This window comes from Grammomys surdaster, unplaced genomic scaffold (assembly GCF_004785775.1).
Source record: "Grammomys surdaster isolate TR1022 unplaced genomic scaffold, NIH_TR_1.0 144, whole genome shotgun sequence".
NCBI classification, from domain to species: Eukaryota; Metazoa; Chordata; class Mammalia; order Rodentia; family Muridae; genus Grammomys; species Grammomys surdaster.
In genome coordinates, this window is record NW_021604602.1 from 7,222,217 (window position 1) to 7,247,636 (window position 25,420).

At 41.6% G+C, this 25,420-nt stretch overlaps 1 protein-coding gene across 6 annotated transcripts in view; it reads left to right on the forward strand.

Moving 5' to 3' along the window:
* The window catches only part of Mark3 (microtubule affinity regulating kinase 3), an 85,630-nt gene that overhangs the window by 19,963 nt on the left and 40,247 nt on the right, over window positions 1–25,420 (forward strand). For all 6 annotated transcript variants that reach the window (XM_028764575.1, XM_028764577.1, XM_028764579.1 and 3 more), the window contains exons 3-5: window positions 8,376–8,429; window positions 17,288–17,336; window positions 20,146–20,211. In XM_028764575.1, the coding sequence (XP_028620408.1) occupies window positions 8,376–8,429; window positions 17,288–17,336; window positions 20,146–20,211 (169 nt within the window). The remainder of the gene's footprint in view (window positions 1–8,375; window positions 8,430–17,287; window positions 17,337–20,145; window positions 20,212–25,420) is intronic.

Genomic DNA, 25,420 nt, shown 5'->3' on the forward strand with positions numbered 1-25,420 from the left:
CCTCTCCCCTCTCCCCTCTCCCCTCTCCCCTCTCCCCTCTCTTCTCTCGAAACAGGGTTTCTCTGTGTAGCCTGGCTGTTCTGGAACTCACTCTAAAGACCAGGCTGGACTCCAACTAAGAGATCTGCCTGCCTCTGCCTCCCGAGTGCTGGGACTAAAGACATGTGCCACCCTGGCCCAGCAAGAGATAAGTTCTTGACATAACAAGTTAGTACCTACCATTCCCAGTTGTTTGTTCCAGTTTCCTGAGGTTAGAGGTTAACCAGATAGTCAGACCAACAGTGTTTGCTGGAGTCTGGTCTACTGTGCTTACTTCAGTGTAGTCTTTCTCCAGAAGGTGACCATAGTGACTTAATAAGGTTTTTCTCAGTTTTCAAAAACTTTAGTCAAAATTATTTTTCGCTTTCTCCTTTCTGTTGTAGGTATGACCAGAGTCATATATGTAAAAATCATACAAATTACTATGTAGAAAGCAAAAATTTTGTTTTTTAAAAAATTTCTCTATTCCAAGAGAATTTCTACAGTTATTATATAGATATTAGCTTTTGACTTAACAAAAAAGAGACTCGGGCTGGAGAGATGGCTCAGTGGTTAAGAGCTCTGACTGCTCCTCCAGAGGTCCTGAGTTCAATTCCCAGCAACCACATGGTGGCTCACAACCATCTGTAATGGGATCTGATGCCCTCTTATGGGGTGTCTGAAGAGAGCAATGGTGTACTCATATACATAAATAAATCTTTAAAAAAAGAAAAGAATGGTCAAAGGTTACCTTCCAATTAAATAAATCAGGAAATATCATTTTTTAAAAACAGACTTATGGGCATGATAGTGATCTCTGTTATTTGGCTATTTTTAGTAACAGTACTGTTTTTCTTATTAGAGTGTGTGTGAGCATGAGCATGCACAACACTTGCCCCGTTAAAGATTAAAGCCAGCCGGGTGGTGGTGGCGAACGCCTTTAATCCCAGCACTTGGGAGGCAGAGGCAGGCGGATTTCTGAGTTCGAGGCCAGTCTAGTCTACAGAGGGAGTTCCAGGACAGCCAGGGCTACACAGAGAAACCCTGTCTCGAAAAACAAAAAACAACAACAAAAAAAGATTAGAGCCATTTTCCTACCATTGTGGATTTTAGGGTTCAAATTCAGGTTGTGCTTTTTTTTTTTTGTTGGTTTGGTTTGGTTTTTCAAGACGGGTTTCTCTGTGTAGCCCTGGCTGTCCTGGAACTCACTCTGTAGACCAGGCTGGCCTTGAACTCTCGAACTCAGAAATTCGCCTACCTCTGCCTCCCAAGTGCTGGGATTAAAGGCGTGCACCACCACCGCCCAGCCTGTTATTTCTTTTATAATATTATATATATATATATATATATATATATATATGTATGTATGTATGTATGTATGTATGTATATATATATAATCTGCTGTCTTCAGACACACCAGAAAAGGGCATCAGATCCCATTACAGATGGCTGTGAGCCACCATGTGGTTGCTGGGATTTGAACTCAGGACCTCTGGAAGAGCAGTCAGAGCTCTTAACCGCTGAGCCATCTCTCCAGCTCATGTGTGAATGTTTTACTTACAGTATGTGCCCTGCCAAAAGAGAGCTTCTAGGAGTCCCTGGAAATGAAGTTACAGATAGTGTGAGGTCCCATGTAAGTGCGGAGAACTTTTTGGTTTTGTTTTTTTTTGAGACAAGGTTCTCTGTGTAGCCTTGGCTGTCCAGGGACTCGATCTTATAGACCAGGTTATCTTCAAACTCACAGAGATCCACCTGCCTCTGCCCCTCAAGTTCTGGGATTAAAGGTGTGTGGTACCATGCCTGTCTTTTTTTTTAGTTTTTTTTTTTTTTTTTTTTTTTTTTTTTTTGAGGATTGAGGATACCTGAGTCTTTTTCTTTAGGAACAAGTGCTCCTAACTTTTGAGCTATCCCTAACCCCCATTATGCATATTTTTATTTCCTTTTTATACCTTTTATTTTTTAAAAATTATATCTAATGTGTATGTGTGCATGTGCATATGTATGAACAAATGTGGGTAAGTGCATATGTCATTGTTCACATGTAGAAGAGATCAGTTTGTGAGAGTTAGGTTCCCCCCTCTTCCACTGTGCATTTAGGGATTAGAATTAGCAGGCCAAAGTGCCTTTGCCCACTGAGCCGTCCCACCAGTCCTCATTTATTATTTGTTCTTTTAAAGTATCGGTGATTTAAACTCTTTGTGTTTTGGTTGTCTGTTAGATCTGGGGTGTGTGTGTGTGTGTGTGTGTAAGAGAGACACAGAGACTGACTCTATAGTGCTGATTGGGACTTGCTCTGTAGACTAAGCTGGCTTTCAGCTCACAGTTATCCTCCTGTTTCTGTCTCCTAAGTACTTTTATTACCTTTTGGTTTCTAGATTATTTTTTAAAAAATTAATTTGGGGCTGGAGAGATAGGTTAGTGGTTGAGCATGGACTATTCTCCAGAGGATCCAAGCTTGATTCCTAGTAGTCTTGTCAGGTCATGTAAACTCTAGGCTAAAGCATGTGCAGATACTTAGCACACTAAACTTAAATTAATAAAAAGTAAGTCTTAAAAAAAATTGACACCTTTAGTCTCAGCGTTCCAGAGACAGAGGCAGGCAGAGAGGCAGACAGAGAGGCAGAGAGGCTAATAGAGCTCTGAGTTTGAGGCCAACCTGGTCTACAGAGTGAATTCCAGGATAGCCAGGATACACAGAGAGACTCTGTCTTGGGCGAGAAAAAAAGATGTGTGTGTGTGTGTGTGTGTGTGTGTGTCTGTCTTTGTACTTATGTGGTCACAAGGGCACAGCATTTCTTACTTGTATGGACTGTCTTTTTGCAATCTGGTCATCTCTGGCTATCTGTTTAAGTCGGAGCTCTAAGAAGTGAGTTATGTTCATGTGTACAGGCTATGGCCACCAGGCTTGCCTTTGGCAGTGTAGGGCAGGTGGAGACCCCTGGCACTTGACTTTATCTCCTCTCTGGGTATGTTACATTCATCTAGATAGGGATCCTCTCTTCTGCCTGGAGCAGGGTTGGAGGATGGCAGCTTGTCCCAGTCACCACGAATTCTTCAGTTTTGTCTCCATGCCTCGCTCCTGTCCCTGCTAAACTCGTTAATCTTGAACCCAGGGCCTTAATCAGTAGTATTTGTGTTTTTGTAAAAAGAGACAACAGAGAATCATTTCTAGTTTTCTGTCTTCCCTCACTGCTATGCCCATGAGGTCACAGTGAGAAGGCAGCTCTCTGGAGCTAGGAACAAAGCCCTCCCCAGAACTTAACCTGCTGGCACTTGGATTTTGAATGTCATCCTCTAAAAGAGAAGAAACGAGGGCTGGTGAGATGGCTCAGTGGTTAAGAGCACTGACTGCTCCTCCAGAGGTCATGAGTTCAAATCCCAGCAACCACATGGTGGCTCACAACCATCTGTAATGAGATCTGATGCCCTCTTGTGGGTGTCTGAAGACAGCTACAGAATACTTACATATATAAATAAATAAAAATTCTTTAAAAAAAAAAAAAAAAAAAAAAAAAAAAAAAAAGAGAAGAAACGAATTTCTGTTGTTTAAGCTGCAGTTGGTGATGTTTATTATATCAGCTGAAGTAGACTAGTATTCAGGCTATTGAGAGCTTAAGGGATTTAGCGTTCTTTTTTACCATTAAAGGTTTTATTTTTTTATTGCATGTGTGTGTGTGCTGTCTGTGTAGTTTTGTGCTGATGGGTGTAGGTGCCCAAGAAAGTCAAAGACATTGGATTCTGTCACACCCAGATTACAGGTGGTTGTCTGCTGCTGAACTTGGTTACAGGGAGTTGACTGAACTTAGGCCCTCTGCAAGAGTACTGCGTGCATTTGACTGCGCTTTTAATGTTATGGATGCTTGAACTCCTTCAGGCTCACAATGTTAGGACCTTTGGATCAGGAGGTAGAAGGTGATACTCCGGGAGTATTTGCTTGACCTGGTCTCCTCCATGAGCATCTTTATTTCTGTTTTCAAACTTTCACTTTGCTTCTGGTGTCAGAGTTACTGAATAAAAATTCCCAGAACTTGATAACAGGGTGTGACAGGTACAATCTTCTCTCACCTAGGGAACCTTTGTGGTTTTATTTTGTACCACTCTTCCCCAAACCCACCCACTACTGGAGAATGAATTGTAATCTCCTCTGTAGCCTTGACCTGTCTGATACACCACAGTGGTCATACCCTCTAGTCCCCTTTTTTCCTGACCTCAAGGTTTAATCCGGTGTTTGAGTCAACCCAGTGTGGAGGAAAAGAGGTTGAGAATTTCCTCATCAGGTTTCCTTACTGTGTATATATGTTATACTGTGTATATATGTTATACTGTGTATATATGTTATACTGTGTATATATGTTATACTGTGTATATATGTTATACTGTGTATATATGTTATACTGTGTATATATGTTAAGTGATCATTTTTCACTCACAGCAGCTTTGAGGACTTTCATGTACTTTAGTGGAGCTGTATACAACATATTTGACCTTTTTTGAAAAGCAGTCCCTGAATGTAGTGATGGCTCAGGAGTTAAGAGCAGTGGTTGTGCAGGGCAGTGAGCCCAGCACTCAGGATGCAGAGGCAGGCAGATCTCTGTGAGTTTAGGCCAGCCTGGTCTACAGAGTGAGTTCCAGGACAGCCAAGGCTACACAGAGATACCTTCTCATAAAACCCTCAAACCCAAAAAAAAAACAACCCACAAACAAAGCAGTTCCTGAATATGAAATATGTAAGAACAGAAACAGGATAGACTCTTTAGAATAGGAAGGTATAGTTTATAGCCAGAAGAAACTAGCAATTGTGAAGAAGAATATTAAGCTTTGAAAACCCAAGTGTCAGAAGAAAGTGGGAAAATGCCTCCAGACTGCCAGATTTTCCCTGAGAATGCAGATGATGACCAGAAAAGAAAGAAATTCCAAATACATGTAAAAATGCTCATGAAAATAAAGTTTGGGGGCTGGAGAAATGACTCAGTGGTTAAGTATACCGCGCTGTCTGTTTTTCCAAAGGACCCAGGTTCAATTTCCAGCACTCACATGGTAGTTCACAACTGTCTGTAACTCCAATTCCAGGGGATCCAACACCCTCACACAGATACACATAGGCAAATATTACCAGTGCATGGAAAACTAAATATGAGTCATAAAGAGAACAAGTTTGAAGAAAATTCTACTTAATACACATTTAAAATGCCGGAGATCATGTGTTTTAATTGTTCTACCTTCATTTTTAATGTATCTTTGGTTGCTTATTATCAGTGTTCAAGGTCTTAGATCAGCTCAACAAACTTAAGTATCATACTCTTGGTGTGACAAAACTTTTCCTGGGGAGACATTACACAAAAATCTCACCCCAGCTAGGGAGTTCATAACAAACCAAAGTACATACCACCACAGTCCAGCTTGGTGAATCCTAAGTCTGATTTGGGTTATGTACAGGAATAGAGGTGAGAGGTTACTTCCAGGAACAGAAATGACTCAAAGTCAGCCATATCACTAAAGCCACCCCAGCATTGGTGGAAACCTGGGGCACACTATACACATGGAGTTGCAGGCAGTTGAATTGGTTGGAGAGTGTCTTCTGCAGGTGCCTGCCTCAGCTGGTCTGTCTGAAGACTCCTCTTTGAAGCTAAACTCCACTTATCTGAGAAGGACTCTTCAGGTTTTTGTTGTTTTGTTTTGTTTTTTTGAGATAGTTTCTGTGTGTAGCCCTGGCTGGTTTTACTCTCAGGTTTTATTGTGGTATTCTGGCAAGGAGGGGCCTAGTGAATCTGGTCAGTTTCCAGGACTTCCTGAAACTATTTTGAGTTGTTTATCCCCCTGCTTGAAGGAGCTTCATAACAGGATAGAGTGTCTCAATCTCAGAGCAAACTACCTACCTGCAGAACAACTTGGTCTGTAAAGATTAATAAATAGCCTTTCTCTTTCCCAGAGGAGATATGTATAGATAATATTCAAATATCCTACCAGCAAGTACTTTTTCTCTTTTTTAGTACAGTTTCCACTTAAATTTATATTTCCCAAATATGGAACTAGTATTTTGACTTTTTTATAAATGCATGTATATACATTCTCCACATTTTTCTCTGTTCTGTGTTTCTCTGGAGCAGATGAGTAGTCTTTTCACCCTGGAGTCAGAATCATTGCTACAATGTTTCTTCTTGTTCCTAGAGGCTAACAAATTCATAGCTAATCAGTAATTTATTTTAGACCAAGTTCAGTAATTTTTAAAAGTCATAAGGTGTTGGCTGGTGAGATGGCTCTCTGTGGATAAAGATTCCTCTGTCTTTGCCTCATCAGATAATCTGAATTTAATCCCTGGAACCCACAATAGTGGAAAGAGAGAATTGACTTTAGACAGTTGTCATCAGTAGCATACATGTGTGCACATACACAGTAGATAGATAGACAGACACACAAATACTTTTTGTTTTTGTTTTTGCTACACAGGGTTTCTCTGTGTAGCCTTGGCTGTCCTGGAACTTGTGCCAAAGACCAGGCTGGCCTCGAACTCACAGAGATCTGCTTCTGCCTCCCAAGTGTTGGGGTTAGAGGTGTGAGTTACCGAGCTGGGCACAAAAATAAATCTTAAAACAGTTTTTGTACTAATACTATTAAACCATTTACTTTGTAAATTCTCACACAAATAGAAAGTAGGAGTTTCCAGAAGCCATATGATAACGCTATGACAACAGAAGTAGCATACATCCAGAAGCTGGCACACACCTCTAACCTCAGCACTCAGGAGGCAGAGGCAAGCAGATAGATGGCAGTGAAGTCAGCCAGCCTAGTCTACAGAGCTATATAGTGAGACCCTGTTTTAAAGACAAAAGGAATTCCATTAAGTTTGCTATGGTAACACAGTAGGTTTATTGTTATTTTGTAATGAATGGGTAGATGTTTGTTTTTATAATTTTTTTTTCATTTATGATGTCGTAAATATTGACAGATACAGCCCGGACTTAGGGTCATCAGTAATCCTTAAGGATGTAAAGGCACCAAGAAGTTTGAGAATCATTGGCATGGAAAGTCTCGAAGTTCTTGCCCCAGACTTTGACTGCTATGGGGTTTGACTGCTTCAGTGGGTTTACAGGATATGAGTTCTACAGGATGCACAGTGGGAAGTGGGCTCTGCGCATCTTACAAGGCGGTCTGCTGACTGACCTGCACCTTAAGTGGGGAGCTGCACTCAGTTCATACGCTCCTCCTGGCGAATCCTTTTCTTCTTAAGTTCCCCTCCACTTCTTAACGTTTGACACACATGATCTGTAGAACTTTTTTTTTTTTTTTTTAAATTCCTCTTCCCTTCCTTTTTTTGTTGCTGGTGAAGGCCTTGTGCATGGTATGAATATGTTCTTAACACAGGACTTTTCTCCCAGCCATCTTAATGCAACAGGTGATAAGCTTACCAGGTGAGGATACTCATTCATCCATTTACTGAACACTAGTGAAACTGATGCCTTTCCTTTTAAGTAAGAAATACATATTATTAGAAGCTGTAGTTTCTCCCTTGTGCTAGTGGGGTTTTGTTTCTGTTTTTCCCTTAAATACTATTTGCTAGTATATGCTCTTTCTGAACAAAAGTTGCCAAATGACCCCTTTATTGCCTCTGCATATGTTTTGCATGGTTAGCCCACAGATTGATTGGTCTGGAGCTTTCTTTAACAGTCTCAGGGACTGTTCCATTGTTCTTTGAGATAGATTCCTCAGACTGGTCTTGAACGTTACTCACCTGAAATGTCCTTGGCACCAGACGGACAGATGCCTGCATCTTACCAGGTCTTCTGTCTGAAGTGGGTTTCTTGCGTGGCTAGATGTTTTCAGATTCAACACCAACTTACTTCATTACTTACAAAAGCTCTGTGTGCAAGACACTCCAACAGGTATTTTAGGCTGACTATTCCTTTCAGGTTTCTGCCCTGGGATTCCAAAGTCTGCTGAAATGAGTGTCAGTCAATAGCAAACTAGGGATGAGAGCTAAAGGTCAGTAGCAGACACTCGTGCAGCATGAATAAGATTCTGTCTAGCCAGCACTACTGCTCCCAAAGGAAAGAGACTTGCTACACTGTATATCATTTTTGAAGTATTCATTCTGTAATATTTTGAGGGAAGAATAGATAATTTCACCGTCTTCTATGTAAGTAACAAGTATAAAAAATGTTATAGTATCATTGGCATACGGTTCTCATGAGTTGGTCTTAATAGTCTTAGGAAGTTCTAATTGCTTTGTCATAACCAGCTGAGATTTGCTGTTTTGATTGCTTTTTAACAATGCCATATGTATGAGAATTTACAAAACTGTTACTGGTAAGTCTATAATTAGCAAGTTCTGAAAATATGAAAATACCTTTTTTTCTAGGTTGCAATAAAAATAATTGACAAAACTCAGTTGAATCCAACAAGTCTACAAAAGGTATGTTGATTTAATATTTTTAAAAATGTTCTGTTTGAATTTCTGTGTAATTTGCCTCTTAAATCTTTAACTGTCAGTAGTTAGGCTTTCTGTTCCTCCAGTGAGTGTAGCTTGCTGGGCATGATAGTGTTGCAGGCCTGTAATCCCAGCACTTGCAAAGCAGAGGCAGAACCACCCCTCAAGTTTTAAGGATACTCTGAGCTTTCTAATCAGGCATCTCCCTCCTCCCCCAAAAAACTTAAGTGAACGTTTTCATAAAAATAGTTGGGTTTGAGGGCAGGTTTTTTTTTTTTTAAATGTTTGACTTAAGAGAGAATTTTAAAAACAACATATGAAAATATTTTCAGCCGGGCGGTGGTGGCGCACGCCTTTAATCCCAGCACTTGGGAGGCAGAGGCAGGCGGATTTCTGAGTTCGAGGCCAGCCTGGTCTACAGAGTGAGTTCCAGGACAGCCAGGGCTACACAGAGAAACCCTGTCTCGAAAAACAAAACAAACAAACAAACAAACAAAAAAGAAAATATTTTCATTTGAGACATAAGTGAGGCTTGCATTTCTCACAGTTCACGATGAACTCTTCAAAATCTGTGTCTTCCCAGGCCTGGTGCTGCTCCCAGCTCTCCTCAGCCATCTGTAGTTCGGTATAGGGCTGAGGAGGCTTCCTGGTCTTGTCCTGTCCAGTCTGGCATATCCATTCAGGTGTCTTCCCTGTTCAGCTGACATCTGGCATGTTGTGAGACTCTTGAGTAATGTTTCTGAACTTAATAAGAGACAGGTCTCACAGTTGTTCATGTGAACCTAGAGATAGCTAGAATAACACCAGTTTTCCACAAGTTTTAACATAGCTTGTCTCAGGTTGGCTATACTTTCCCTTTGGCTTTGCTTGCTTTAGTTTTTTATTTTACTTGGAATTATTTATTATAAGATACTATAACCACAGCATCAAGTGAGACCCTCTATGTTTTCTGATTAGCTCAATAGTTCGATTATGCATTTGCACTGTGATTAATTACTGTTTATAATAATCTAGTAGTTTAAACTTAGCAATTTCCAGCCACTGAGTAAAGATTTGTCCCAAAATTAGATCTAAGACAAGTAACTTGATGAGTATATTTGATTTATTTGGCAATATGTAAAACCAGGTGTATTAAGTAAGTAGCTTTTTTGTTTTTTTAACATGAAAATAAGTTATAAGCTGTCTTTATATATCTGTTTCCTACTCTTTCACACTGTGTTGTTTTTGGGAAAATGGTAACAGGATGTGTGGCAGCTTTGCCCATTTTTGGAGCAGTGTTTTTTTTTTGTTTTTGGTCTTTTTTTTTTTTTTTGGACCTCTGGAAGAACAGTCGGTGCTCTTAACCACTGAGCCATCTCTGCAGCCCTGGAGCAGTGAGCAGTGTTCTAACAGCTTGTCTTTGGTCATCGCTCACAATTGTAACAGTAACAACCCCTCCCACCTCCCATTTTGTTTTTCTTGTTTCTTTTTTAACAGGTTTATTGTGTAGCTGGAGCTGGCTTTGAGCTTGTGGTGGTCCTCTTGCCTCTGGGTTCTGGAGTCCTGAGATTACAGTTCTAAGTTACTAGGCTCCCTCCCACACAGGAATCTGTGGCTGGTGACATAAGGGTTTGAATATGCCCTGGAAATTAGTATCAGTTTAGTCACATTCCGCCATCAACTGTATAGTCAGTCCATTCATGTTACCATTACCGAAAGATGTTCACCAGCTCACCCAGGCAGCTTTGAACACATCTTAAATTGTGTTGATTTTGTTACATTCAGGCTGGCTAAAGGATAAATGAAGATTTCTTTTTCTCCATTGTTTTTGTATTTTTACCTTCAACTACTTCTAACCACTACTAGGGTCAGTTTTTAATGAATTCGGTAATGTTTTATGCATACAGTAGTTTTGAAAACAAACAGGAATAATAAAAATCTTAGTGTTCCTGGTTTACAAAGCATTATTATATCCAGTTTGGTTAAATAATAGGTAGTTTTGCTCAAGCTTGTCATATTAAATTGAAATCTGTCATTAAGAAGCGAGTAATGCTGGGCATGGTGGTGCAGGCCTTTAATCTGAGCTCTGAGGAGACAGGAGCAGACATATCTCTGTGAGTTTGAGGCTAGCCAGGTCTATAAAGCAAGTTCCAGGACAGCCAGGCTACACAGAGAAACCCTGTCTCAAAAAACAACCAAACAAACAAAAACAAAACACGTTATACAGTTGTAGTATTATGTTTCTAATCCTAGCCCTGGGGAGACAGAGACAGGTGGGTCTTGTGGGCTGGCCAGCTTAGTCTGCTTTGCAAGTTCCAGGCCAGTGAGAGGTTTGGACCACAAAGAGTAAACAAATAAGTAATAGAGTGGGTGGCACCTGAAGAATGACACCCAAAGTTGTTGTCTGATCTCTAAAACTTATATTTAAGTCCATTTTGGTTTGTTGAAACAGAGTATCTTTGTGTAGCCCTGGCTGTCCTGCAGCTCCCTAACTCAGAGATCCTCTTGCCTCTGCCTCCCTCCTGAGCTCTGGATTAAAGGTATACACTGCTGTGTTAAGGCATGTCTGTATACTAAGTGTAACCCACCTAAGGAGAATGTTTGCCTTCAGTCTTGGAAGTAGTCAGGAGTCAGCAGAGGAGTAATGCTTAGGGCCCTGTGGAAGCTAGACTACTACATGGACTGTCAGGTACCATTCTGTGGACAGTGAGGACAACGCTAAGCCAGGCAAAGTTCTTGTTCTCTTGGAACATACTGTGAAGGAAACCAAAACAGGCTGGACACATTGTTATTTTCTTGTAGTCTTCTTGGTTCTGTGGCATCTGGTTATGTGATTTCTGGTTCTACCCAGTGTGAGCTAATTCTTAAGTGTGCCTTTCATATGCAAAGCAGACATTTCAGAGCCTGTATTTGAAACCACCTGCTCTAACTAGCTCTTACATAACACTCAGGGTCATAAGTCAGCTAGAGACTTCAGTTTCTGAAATTATCCAGAGTAGCCAGTCCAAGCCCAGCTTCTTGCTGTAGTTTGCCTTTCTCTGGAAGCCATAATAAAGGCCTGACCTGTATTTGTAATACATCTTACCATGTAACTGCCAATGAATAGATAGCTTCTTACAGTTTTTCTAAGCGGAGAGGACCCACCACTATATGCAGAATTGCCAGTGACCAGCCCAGCATCCAGAGTAGACTGAGGCAGGCAGCAGTGGGCGGCGAAAGTTGTGATTGCTGACTTGGCAATTTTATACCTGTCTTAAACTCTTTGTTATTTTTTGGCCAAAAGCTGGTGGCTTCTGGCCATTAGCTCCTGCTGATAACAGCAGGGTATTAAGAAGAAAGGGTTAGTTATTTGGGCTCTTTTTTGTCTTTGGTTTAAGGGCCCCTCCCTTGCCAGGCAAGAGGCTCTGAGATGCACTTAACATAGGTTTGTTCGATTTATGCTGTGCCATTGTAATGTTGTTTTCATTACCTAAATTACTTGGTTCTTGCTAAAATGGATTTCTGCTATAATTTGGACCTTGGAGCCTATGTTTATGTCTGTCCATTTGTGAGTTACATAGTTACACCCTCCTTTTCTTTTCTCTTTTTTTTTCTTTCTTTCTCTCTCTTTCTTCTTCTTTTTTTTTTGTTTTTGTTTTTGTTTTGAGACAGTGTTTCTCTGTGTAGCCCTGGCCACCCTGGAATTGATTCTATAGGCCAGGTTGGCCTAAAACTCAGAGATCTGCCTGCCTTTGCCTCTAGAGTGTTGGGATTGAAGCCATGCACTGCTACAACCCAGCTGAGCCGTGAATCTTTTATATTAACCATCACTTCTACTTTGATATTATCTCTACTAGGTATGAAGTTTTTCACCTATTTAGAATATTCAGCATGTAATATCTTCAGCAAGATCGGGACAAAATATCTTTCAGTGGAGAATACTCCTAAGTTACTGCTGTGGACTCAGTAGTAAAGCACTCAGACTTATTTTACTTGTGTGTATGAATGTTTTGCCTGTGTGCATGTATGCATACCACCTATGTGTCACCCTGTTGTATTCCATAGGACAGGGTTACATTAACCCTGTTGGATTCCATGGGACAGGATTAGGGATGTCTGTGAGCTACCACATGGATGCAGGGAATCAAATCTGTGTTCTTGGTAAGAGTGGTAAGTGCACTTAACTACTGAGCCGTCTGTCTTTTATTTTTGAAGACAGGATATCTTCATGCTGCCTTGGCTGGCCTCAAACTCCATCCTCTGTGTTAGTGCTGGAACCATCAGCCACATTCAATGCTTTTTTCAAAAAATTATATTAATTTTTTGTGTGTACATGTGGAGGTCAGGAAAACGTGGAGTTGGTTTCTGTCCACCATGCAGGTCTTGAGGATCAGACTCAGGTCACCAGTCCAGGAAGCAAGTGATTTCACGGGCTGAGCTATCTTTAGTTGCTACATGTCTTTAGTCCTAGGACTTGAAAGGCAGAGGCAGGTGGATCTCTTTAGTTTGAGGCCAGCCTGGGCTACATAAAAATTTACTTCTCCAGCTACCTGAATTACTTGGGCCCAACAAGTAAGTGTACACTGAAGGCTGCACAGTCCTCCATGACCGTGGGGCAGCACAAACACCGTCTGCCACAGTGAAAGCTAGATGTGGGGCGGTGACTCTGGATGGCTCCTCTCCTCTCCTCTCTCTCAGACATAGATGGGGGTGGTGACTCTGGATGGTTCCTCTCCTCTCTCTCTCTCTCAGACATAGATGTGGGGCGGTGACTCTGGATGGCTCCTCTCCTCTCTCTCAGACATCTAACTTGTCCCTGTACTGTACTCAACTCCCTTAAATCGTTTGTTCTTTGGTAACTTTTCTGAAATGGCAAAATGAAGCACTGGCACAATTAAAACTCTGACCCAAGAAGATGCCCCAGCAGGTTCTTGCTGCCAAGATTTAGTACTTAGGTTTAATCCTGGGAACCTGATAGAAAGAACCAACTCCCTCAAGTTGCATTCTGCCTTCCATGTTTGTACTATGACACATGAACCTAATAAATAAATAGAAAAAAAAAACCCTGCCTTGTAATAGTCTGAATATTCTAAATAACAAGATTTATTACTTTCTGTTAAAAGAAATCTGACAACTGGGTGGCAGGCGCATGCCTTTGATCCTAGCACCCGGGAGGCAGAGGCAGGTGGATCTCTCAGTTCAAGGCCAGCCTGGTCTACCGAGCTAGTGCCAGGACAACCAGGGCTACACAGAGAAAGGGTGGTGCATGGTCTTTAAGCATAGTATTTGGGAATCAGAGACAGGTAGCTTTCTGTGAGTTCAGGGCTACCCTGGTCGACTTAGCAGGCTTCAGGTATGCCAGCTACATAGCGGGACCTTGTCCTGTGGGGGAAAGGGAGGGATAGAGAAAAAAGGGGCGGGGGTGGAGAAGTGGCTCGGTAGTTATGAGCAGTGGCTTCTCTTTTAGATGACCCAGGTTTGGTTCTCAGTGCCCAGGTGGTGGTTCACACGTGTCTGTAACTATAGTTCCTGGGGTCCAGCGCCCTCTTCTGGCCTCCGCAGCACTGCGCGCACACGGTGCACTTACATGCAGGCGAGCGCTCATGTTCATTAAAGAATCGTTTTCATCTGTCCATAGAACCCTGACACAGCTCTGGAACAAAACTTCTCGCGGACAGGATTTAAGACGTGTGGTCATTAGGATGCCACCCACCGAGGCTGGCGCCAAACTGGGGGGGCTTGGTGCTTTCATTGTTTGTTGTTGTTGTTTCAAGACAGGCCTTCTCTGTGTAGCCCTGGCTGTCCTGGAACTTGCTTTATAGACCAGGCTGGCCTTGAACCCACAGAGATCTTCCTGCCTCTGCCTACTTAGCGCTGGGATTAAAGGCGTGCGCCACCACACCTGGGTAACTTCATGCTTTTGTTTCTGCTGTGTGCCAGACTTGGTTTCAGGTCCTGTGGAGGGATGACATGATAAGAAACATGCACATACAAAAATGTGTAGGGCATGGTAGTGCTTACCTTTAATCCTAGGACTTGGGAGCTAGAGGCATACAGATCTTTGTAAGTTTGAACCCAACCTGGTCTATGTAGCAAGTTCAATGTAAGCTAAGGCTATATACAGTAAGATCTTGTCTTGGGTAGAAAGAAAGTGTCAGCATCTCCTCCTTTGGGATACACAAGACACTTCAAAGAAATGGTGAGGTAATAATTGTGTTCCAAACAAGCCGGGCAGTGGTGGTGCACGCCTTTAATCCCAGCACTCGGGAGGCAGAGGCAGGCGGATTTCTGAGTTCGAGGCCAGCCTGGTCTACAGAGTGAGTTCCAGGACAGCCAGGGCTACACAGAGAAACCCTGTCTCGAAAAACCAAAAACAAAAAAACAACAAAAAAAAATTGTGTTTCAAGCAGGAGACTCACTTAGATAACTCTGCCTGGTACTTGATAGATGAAGAGAAGAGATTCTCTCACGGAGCGTGTCCCATCATGGGCGGGGCTTGTCCCATCGTGGGGGGGGCTTGCTATCTGTAGTCGTGGTACAGTGTCCTAAGGTAGATTATAACAGTAGATTGTGAAGTCTTCTAGTTTAGGGCTTGTGAAAACAAACTGTTGAGAGATAGAAATGATAGCTACAGATTCAACTGTAATACATTATAAAATGTGTTATCTCTGTTTGCTTGATAGAGGGAAGCCAGAAAATAAGCCAAATCTAAATGGCTGTAATAATCCACAATAGTCAGATTTGGGTGTTGAATGAATGAATTTATTAAGTATACAGCAAACCAAAAGAGAAGAATACGTAGCAAGTAGAATTTAGACAGACAGCAACCAGCAAACACCATGAAGTCGGGCATTTGAAACATCAGGCAGACATCAACTAGGGAAGCTCTTTTAAGACAGCCAGCTGAATTGCCAATAGAAAGACTCTTGAGCAAAGAAGAATGTTCCCCTCAGATGAGGTTTCCAAGTGAAGGAGTTTAAACATCAAGAAGGCAGCATCATCACATTAGAACTTAGAGCATCTAGTAGAAACTGGCTGGCTAGGGAGATTGAGACAGTCAGATGAGTTTTCACTTGAACTTTCTCTCTAGGGCTGAGCCTTTCATGACCTTTAGGCACTTTTATATCATGGGATAAACAGTAGTAACCTCTGTCGGAGATGGTTTGCCTTTTAGCTGTTCTTAAAGCTGTTTTGACTTTGGGCTGTTTTGCTGTTACCTTCTCCCTGTCACAGAGTTAGGGGGAACCATCCCCAAACAAGGAACCTTGGAAGACACTTGAGATAACCATGCTTGGGTTTGAAGCTCAGGAGTTGTAAACCAGATTCCAGAATGCCAATAGCACATGACAAGTTTTTAATATAGTGGACATTCCAGAGTGGCAATCTTCTCAACTCAGAACACAAAATACAGAACCAACAGGAGGTATTTATGTTGGAAATAAAAGCATTCCTGTTCTGCTGGCCGTGGTGGCTCATGACGTGGGAGGCAGAGTAGGATTAATCAGTGTTAGGGCTGGATCAGTGGTAAAGAACACCTGTTGCCTTTAGAGACCTGGGTTTGGTTCCTGGAACTCCATCCAATTCCGGGGGATCAAGTGCTCAACTACCCTCTTTTGATTTGACTTCCTAGGGCACCAGGAACACATGTAGTGTACATAAACACATGCAGACAAAACAGGCATTTCCTCTGTCTGGCTTCCACAGGCACTTATGCCCACTTGCACTCCCCCATAATTAAAAATCATAAAGTGTTTAAACAGGAATCTATATCAGCCCTTAAACTTAAGATATGACCTCAGATTATATACCAAAATCTGCCTATAGCCATCTACCTAGGGCTGTTAATTTAAATTTATGCTAGACACAGTAAACAGAGCAGGCAAAGTGGGAGCCCTGGGCCTTTTCACTAATTTTCAGCAGATGCAATCTGTTGATCCAGGCCTTCCCCAGCTGTGTTCCCATAGAAAGGTTGTGCTACTTTGGAAGAGGTTGGCCAAAATGAACTCTACATCTTGGTAGCTTTCGGATCCTTTTGTTAATCCAGGCCACGGTGATATAATTCCTCCCCTCTCCGAGTCCTCAGCATGTGTGTCTACCACACATTTTTATTACTTCTGTATACCATCTCTGCATATTCTGCTTCAGCCTGATGTGCAATGTCTGGTTCACTGGTGTATTGTGTGTTATTAGATTGGCAGGGGCTTGACTCTTGGGGAGAAGGTCTCTTTCTTTGTACTACCTCTCATCTTGAAAGAGGCAGGGGCCAACTTTATCCTGCTCTAAGACAATGGACTCTGATGGCCAAACATTTTCTCCAGCTTCTGCTCATTTTGACTTTGCTAGTATCACATTGGCTAAAGCAGTAATGCAGCAAGTTTAGCTAAGTGTCTGTGTGGCTCAGGAGAGCCTGCACTGCAGATGGCTCTCACTGTGCTGTCACCTGTCCTCTCCACCTAGGACTTCCAATCCATGTCATTCAGAGTCTTACTGGAGAATTGTTTGGAATCAAGAAATCTCATGTCATCCTAATATAATAATAGTTCTCTGGGTCCGTCTGCACAGGTTTCTATTGGACCTCAGGCTTGCGGACAATGAAGTTTAATCACAAGCTATTCTATTCTAAATCTAACCTTGTTTTTAAAGACAGCAAAGTAAATTCATAGTGTGGTACTTGCTCCTCTCAGTACTGCTGCTGTTCCCATTAGTGGAAGCATTTGGTAATAGGTTATAAACGTACTTCAGAGTTACTCTGGATTTCTGTGTTATTTTTCAGGAATAGAGTAAAAATATAAATAATGAAGCAGTTATCTCAGAGAAAACTTATTTGTACTATAAGTTAGACTATAACATTTAATAACATAAGGGTTTGTCTTTTGCTTTTTTAGCTCTTCAGAGAAGTAAGAATAATGAAGATTTTAAATCACCCAAACATAGGTACTTTCTGTTTTCTTAAATACTTTGGGATTTAAATATGCAATCTTGAAAATACGTTATAAAGCTAAAATAAACGTATTTCTGAAGTGATAGGAGGCTCCATCCCTTTTCCCTATGCCCATGTTTCTTTTTTAATAATATATATACAAGTTAGTTTGTAGTAGCTCTTTGAGATTTCAGGTATTAAGCATTTGACTTAAGGTTTAGTGCCATAAGAATATGTATAATCAGACTGATTAATTTACATTTCATTCATTGGTAATATTTTCAAAGAGTAGTATATAAAATATGGGATGCATGCTGTATAATGTCATTGTATAGGAAGTATCCATGTGTCCTGTGTACATAACTGTGAAAAGCATTCAGAGAAAAAGGACGTCGTCCTGCTCTCATAATTGTAGGACCAAGATGAAACACACAGATTTCTTTTTTTTTTTCTTTTTTTTTGGGGGGGGGGTGTTTGGAGAACACACAGATTTCACACTAGTGAAAACGCTTGATTCTATGTCATAATAGGGCCTTTTAAATAGTGTAATTGTATTTTTATAAAATAATGGCTCCTTTATTCTTTTAGTTTCTCTGGATGTCCTGGAACTTGGTAGACCAGGCTGGCCTTGAACTCATAGAGATCTGCCTTCTCTGCTTTCAGATACTGGGATTAAGACCCAGCACCTCCCAGCTCCTTTATTTTAAAAATATTATTTCAAGAGTAAATGAGATGGGTAATATCATGTTTAGCATTGTTGTTTTATGCACTACTGTGCAAAAAAATGTTACTAAGCTATCATTCTGAAAAGGGTATTAGTGAAAAATGGTATATATTAGAATTGGTAAATATGTTTGGAGACAAAGAAAAGTCACAAGAAGTATAATGATGGAAAAAATCTTTGTTTTCCATTTCAGCTCTTTGAGGTTAATCATTAATATATGGATTTTTTTCACCAAAAATTTATTGTATCCCTACTGGTCAGAATTTCATCACTCCTGTCCCTGGGATCAAAGCATAAATGCAAAGTGAACGTGATAGGTGATCACTTGATAGGTCACAGCTCTCCACTTACTTAACATAGCAGATAGAAATTTTGCTTTTTTTTTCCTTTTGTTTGTTTTTGTTTCATTTTGGTTTTTTTTTGAGACAGGGTTTCTGTATGTATTCCTGGCTGCCTCTGTCTCCAGAGTGCTGAGATTAAAGGGATTAATGTCAAGAGAGTTAAAGAATTTTCTCAAAAGAGCTATTATCTGCTTTTACAAGTTAAAAATAATTTAATATGTTGCTCATTCACCAGTACTGCTTTAACGTTCTTGAGTTAGTTTTCTTAGCAGTTTGACCATGGAAGCTAATTGAGTAATGGTCTGAGAATCTGATCAGTTCTTTCACACTTTCAACCACCCTGTCAGGCATTGTCTCTGCCCTGTCTAGTGTCTTCGTAAGTCATCGTAAAACATCAGAGATATCATTTAGTTACATCCTGGTTTTTTGAGAAAAGTTTAAAGAAAACTAAGTAGATCTGTATAATAATGACGTAAAAGCTTGTGATTTACTTTGTTTTCCTTTTAAAATGTTTATTTTTAATTGATGTGTTGTAGCTCTATGAATCAGCAGAAACAGAAAGTTCTACTTAAATAAAGGAGCCATCATAGTGAAATTTCACTGACAGTCAACCCCTTCCCCCGAAAATCATTCTGTTTTGTTTGTGTTGTTTTGTTTGGGTTTTGGGTTTGATGGGGTTTTTGTGTTTTGTTTTTTTGTTTTTTGTTTTTTTTTGAAACAAGGCTTCAGTATGTAGCTCTGGCTGTCCTGGATCTCACTACGTAGACCATGATGGCCTCTGATCGATCTTCCTTCCTTGCGCGCGCTCGCGCGCTCTCTCGCGCTCTCTCTCTCTCTCTCTCTCTCTCTTCTTTCTCTTTTTCTTTCTTTCTCTCTCTTCTTTCTCTCTTTCTTTTTCTCTTTCTTTCTCTCTCTCTCTCCCTTTCTCTCTCTCTCTCTCTCCCCTCTTTCTTCCTTCCCTCCCTCCCTCCCCCCTCCCCCATCCCCCCCTCCCTCCCTCCCTTCCTTCCTTCCTTCCTTTTTTAAGTTCTAGAGGGTAGGAATTTACCTTGGTGATAGAATATTTCCCTAGCAAGCCTAAGACCCTGGGATCCTGGACTCAGAGCTCAGCTCTAGAGGGAAGGAAAAAAAGTTATTTTTACTGGTCTAGGGCCCAGTCTTACCTTCTAGAGAGACTGAAGCAGAAAAACCCTAAGTCCACAGCTTGTCTAAGCTACAGAATGAGTTCAAGGCCAGCCTTACAATTTAGAGCATATCTCAATATAAATATTAAAACGTTTGGGAATAGCACTTGACTAGCATTACTACAATGATTTATTTAATTGACACATTTCCCCTTTAATTATTTCTAGTTTTGCTCTCAGATTATTAACAAAGGAGCCTCATTCTCTGAGAGCTGCAGTGTGTTTCCCAAGTTACAGAGTCTCAGGTGGGCAGAAAGCCTGGAGGGCAGTGAAGGAGAGGCTGAAGGATGGGAAGATGCTGGAAGGAAGGCCCAACCACACAGCACAGACAAGAACAGGACATTTTCCACACCCAGAAAGAAGCTTTGTGTTTATGGTTTCTTTGGTTTTTTGTTTTTGTTTTTAAACAAAATTCTGTAATACAGAATTTTTTTTAACCCCTAAAAACAGTTATAAGGGCCAGCTCTCTAAAAACCTTTAACAGGAAAAGGTAGGGGGTTTTGTAGCTTTTGTGCATGTTTTATACATACAGACATTTGTTCTTTTCTGTTGTCTGTTTTCTCCCCTCCCCCAGTGAAGTTGTTCGAGGTCATTGAAACGGAAAAAACACTCTACTTAATCATGGAATATGCAAGTGGAGGTAAGCACGCTTACATTGCTCACTGCAGTGCCTGTGTAGTCTTTAAGTGTTAGTTACACTCACACGGAGTCAGCTGGGATCAGAGTCAGACCCTTACCTTGTCAGTACCGTGGATTGTAGTGGTTGATTATTGGCGTTCCTGTTTTATCATAGTTACTTATTATGTATATGTATAGATGCATGTGCAACAGCACACTTATAGAGGTCAGAGGACAGTGTGCAAGGCTTGGTTCTTTGCTTCTGCCATGGCCTTAAATGATTAGGAATGCCTGACTCCAAAATGCCCTCTGGCCCCGCTGTTGGCATTACTAGTTGATAATACACAGCAGCTCTCCTTTTCCATTGTGGTAAATATGCGTCTCATAAAATTTAGGATCTGAATCTCTCTGTCTCTCATGATGTCCTTGAGCTTCTGATCATCTTCCTTCTTGTTTTTTGGTTTTGGGAGACAAGGTTTCTATGTGTAGCCCTGGCTCTCCTAGAATTCATTCTGTAGACCGGGCTAGCCTTGAACTCAGAGCTTCACCTGCTTTTGCCTCCCAAGTGCTGGAATTAAAGGCATGCACCACCACTGCCAGGAGTTCTATTGCTGTAATAAACATCATGATCAAAAGTAAGTTGGGGAGGAAAGGGTTTATTTGGCTTACAATTCCACATCATAGTCCATCACTGATGGAAGTCAGGACAGGAACTCAAAGAGGGCAGGAAGCAGAGGTAGGAGCTGATGCAGAGGCCTTGAAAGAGTGCTATCCTGGTGTCCCCTGGTTCACTCAGCCTGCTTTCTTACAGAGCCCAGGACTACCAGCCTGGGGGTGGCACACCCAGTGGGCTGGACTGCCTTGCACTAATCACCAAAGAGAATGAATACAGGCTGGACTGCAGTCGAGGTTCTCTCAGGTGACTCTAGCTTGTCAAGTTGACATAAAGCTAGCCAGCACAGTGACAGTCACATAATTATATACCCTCACTGTCATCTGTTTCTCCAGAAATGTTCCCAAACTGGGGCTGTGCATAGAGAAACCATGAATGTCTCTTTTCTCTTTCTTTCTTCTTTTCCCTATATCCACCAAATTATTTTGTGTTCTGAATTTGACTAGTTTAGGTACCAGATATAATAAGATTATACAATATTTGTCCCAGATTCCTCACAATGTTATACTTAATAGAACAAAGTCGTCTACACTGTGACATGTGCTGAGATTTCTTTCTTAATGTTGAGTCTGAGAGGGAAGGGAGATATGGATCTATGTACATTTTTTTATCCTAAGCATTTGAGGTTTTTAAATGCATTAATGCATGTTAGATGATTTATTAGTTTCTTAGTTTTGTTTGGCCGTTGTCTTGTTTTTGCTCTTGGGATTGAAATCTAGGGTTTAAAACATATGCTTTATCACAGAATTATATCTCCAACCCTAACAGATATTAATACCATTAGTGTCCTATCTTTCCCAAAGCCAAAAAGGATGGTGTCAGCACATGTGACTACACGTAGATGTGTACAGTTTCTGTAGTTGTGAAGAGTCTCCTTGGGGGTTGGGGTCGATGGGCCCAGTGTTGGGAGCCACTTGTAAGTCCACTGTTTGTGCGGAACAGGTGCTTTCCTGGTCATCCCTTGTTATTCTGCCTCTAGCACCATGGAGGCTTGCAACTACCTGTAACTCCAGTTCCAGAGACCCAGTGTTCCCTCCCCCCCCCCCTTTTGGCTTCTGAGGGTACATGCTTACATATACTGTACAGTACTATATGCATGCAAACAACTATGCACATAAAAAAATTGTAATTATTTTAAAAAGGGAGGGAGGCTGGAGAGATGGGTCAGGGGTTCAGAGCACTGCCTGCTCTTCCAGAGGACTCAGGTTCAATTCCCAACACCCACATGTCAGTTCACAACTGTCTCTAACTCCAAGTCCAGAGGATCTGACACCCTCACACAGTCATACATACAGGCAAACATCAATGTACATGAAATGAAAAGAAATTTTAAAACAATTATAAGCATGTCATGGGATGAAATGTTTTACAGTGGATATACCTCCAACACCACTCTTCAGTACTCTGAGTTCATTGTTGACTTTGTATTGTGTTTACTTTAATTTTATTTAAGATTTATTATTTTTAGTTATGTGTATGTAGGTGAGTCTGCACAAATTTTTGTATACTACATGGGTGCTGGTGCCCAGAGGGCATCTGATTTTCTGAAACTGGAGTTAAGAGGCAATTGTGTACCTTCTTATGTGGGTGCTGGGAGCTGAACCCAGAACCTCTGCATGAACAGTGTACGTATACATGCACGTGCGTGTGCGCACACACACATACGCACACACACACACACACACCTCCAACACTCTTGAGAGCAGAGACAGGAGGATTGGTGGGGCCAGCCTATCTTTAGTTTCAGTGATAGACCCTATCTCAAGGGAATAAAGCGAAGAGTGATGTGGTAGAACACCTACTGTCCTCTGCCTTCCTCAAGCATAGGTTCTCACCTGCATATGCATGTGCTATACACATACTGCACATGCACGCGCACATACTGCACACTTTATTTTCTTACAAAGGGGAAAAAAATTAAACTAGTGTCTTTTTAGAAGGCATTGTGGCACACTTGTTTAACTCCATCACTTCTGGCAGAACCAAAGGATCTCTCTGAGTTCAAGGCTAGCCTGCCTCTTCTACATAGTAAATGCCAAGCCACTGAGAGCTAGAGCCTCTGCTTTGTCAGTCTGTCATGGTTTCTGTTTAAAGTGCCCAGGCTGTAGATTATTAAACTTAGATTATTAAACTTAACTGGAAGAGAAGAGGGGAGGAGTGGTTCCTGGCTTGGTAAGATGAAGATGGGCTTTGGAAAAGACAGATTATATGGTGAATCCAGTGTGGAATCTGGCATATAGTATCTGTTGGGCTGCGTGCACAGTGGGTGTGCTGATGAAGCCCCCAGCAGTATAACTTAACGGTGTCTCACTGTCTTGAATATGTCATGTGTTGTTGTTGAAATCAGCTCGTCATTCTACAGGACATAGCAGTGACAAAAGTTGTATTGAATTGGCTCACCAGCACCAGCTCAATACCTCTTCCTTACCTACTCTTCCTTCCCTTCTTCCTTTGTGTTTGAAACTGGCTTTCACTGTGTGTTCATTGCTGCCTCAGAACTAGGTCTGTGGACCAGGCTGATCTTTTTTTTTTTAATGTTTGTTTGTTTGTTTGTTTAATGTATGTGAGTACACTGTAGCTGTCTTCAGCCACATCAGAAGAGGGCATTGAATCCCATTGCAGATGCTTGTGAACCACCATGTGGTTGCTGGGAATTGAACTCAGGACCTCTGCAAGAGCTCTTAACCGCTGAGCCATCTCTCCAGCCCGACCAAGCTGATCTTAAAGTCACAGAGATCTGCTTGATTCTGCCTCCTGAAAATAAAGGAGTTCACGTCGTGCCTTGCAGTACCTTTTCACTGGGTAGAACCTTAGAATTGCAAAGAAGTCCTTAGAAATCATCGATGTCATCTACTTTTTACAGATAAGATTAGAGCTCAGAAAGGCCCGGCCTCACATAACTAGCTGGGTTCAAGAAGGAACAGTGTTCTAAAGTCCCCGTCCAGTCCTGTCCCAGCCATGCTGTCCCTGACCATGGGATTGCTCAGTGCTTCTCACTTAGAGATAGCCCTTAGAGGCTTTGTCCAGCTGCTTAATCTGAGAGTTAATACATTTGAAATAGGAAATTTTTTCTAGCTTATAAATTATACTCCTGATTTATAAAACTTAGTGATTTATTGTGAGTGTGCTTCATAGTTGTAAAAACCTTTTAAGAGGGCTATTATTGTATGTAAATTATAAATAGTGATTTGGATATTTGGACCTCATCTATGGTTTGTACAACAGTGAGTCAGTTTCATTTACTAATAGTTTTCTTTTTTATGTGTATGTTGGTATGTGTCCATGTGTGTAGTCATGGGTCTCATGCTTGGGCATGCATGCCACAGAAAACAGTAGGTTACCTCCTCTATGATTCTGTCCCTTATTCCTTTGAGGAAGGATCTCTTCTTGAACCTAGAACTAGAGTTTTTCAGCTAGACTGTCAGCCAGTGAGCTCCAGAGACCCTCCCGACTCCCTCTATGGCACTGGAGCCTGTGGAGAACACAGCTGCCTTGTTCCAAGGATATGGTAATCCACCTTCAAGTCTTCTTGGTTGAGTAAGAAGCACTTTTAACCACTAAGCCAGATTTCTGCCTCTATATTTTTTGTTTGTTTTTAGTGTATTTTTAGTGTAGGATAGTGAGGTGGTTTGGCAAGCTCTGTTGTATCCCAGGCTAGCCATGAACTTGCTATGTAGCTGTTTGTATGTGTCTTACCTTTCTGTTACTATTTTAAAACATCATGACTAAAGCAACTTATAGAAGGAAGAGTTTATTTGGGCTTGTAGATCCAAAGGGATAAGCATTCATCATGGCAGGAAGACAGCAGCAAGCAGCAGGATCAGAAAGCTGAGAGCTCCCATCTTCAACCCCTAGCAGTAGGCAGAGAGAACAGACTGGAAGTAGGGTGAGGTTTTAAAACTCTGAAAGCCCACCCCCAGTGAACATAGTTTCTTCAGCAAGGTCATACCTATGAAACCTCATCAAGCAACTGTGAGCCAAGTATCCAAATAGCAGAATGTATGGAAGCTCTCATTTAAACTCCTGCAGTAGCCAAAGATGACACTGAGCTTCTGGTCCTCCTCCCACCATCCTAGCGATGGGATTGCTGCTGGTGCCCACCCCAGCAAGCTCTGCTGGCATCTCCTTCATCCTGTCCTGAGCCTCCTTGCGCACTGCTGCTGCACAGCCCACATAGCCAGTTGTGCTTATGCTCCGGTTGACTGCTGCATCCATCCCACAGTGGGCTTCCCATCCTCTCCCGTCATCCTGACCCTTCTCACTCTAGAATTCAGTCACCCTTTTATAAAGTCAGTTTTAGGTTCTCAACCTCATTTAGAGTATAGCAGAACCCTTTCCAAAACCTGCTGAACTCTTGTGAACCTGCCCTGCAGTTTCCCCATTGCTTACACTTCTCCAGTATCTGAGGCTGCCTTACTACCTCCCCCCCCGCACTGTGAACGTGTGTATGTTTCTATAGTTCACTCTGATAGCTTCATTGTCCGCTCCATTAGATAGTAGGAGAGCACAAGCATGTGCCCTACAGACTCTTGTTGTTTTCTTCCTTTCTCTTCCCAGC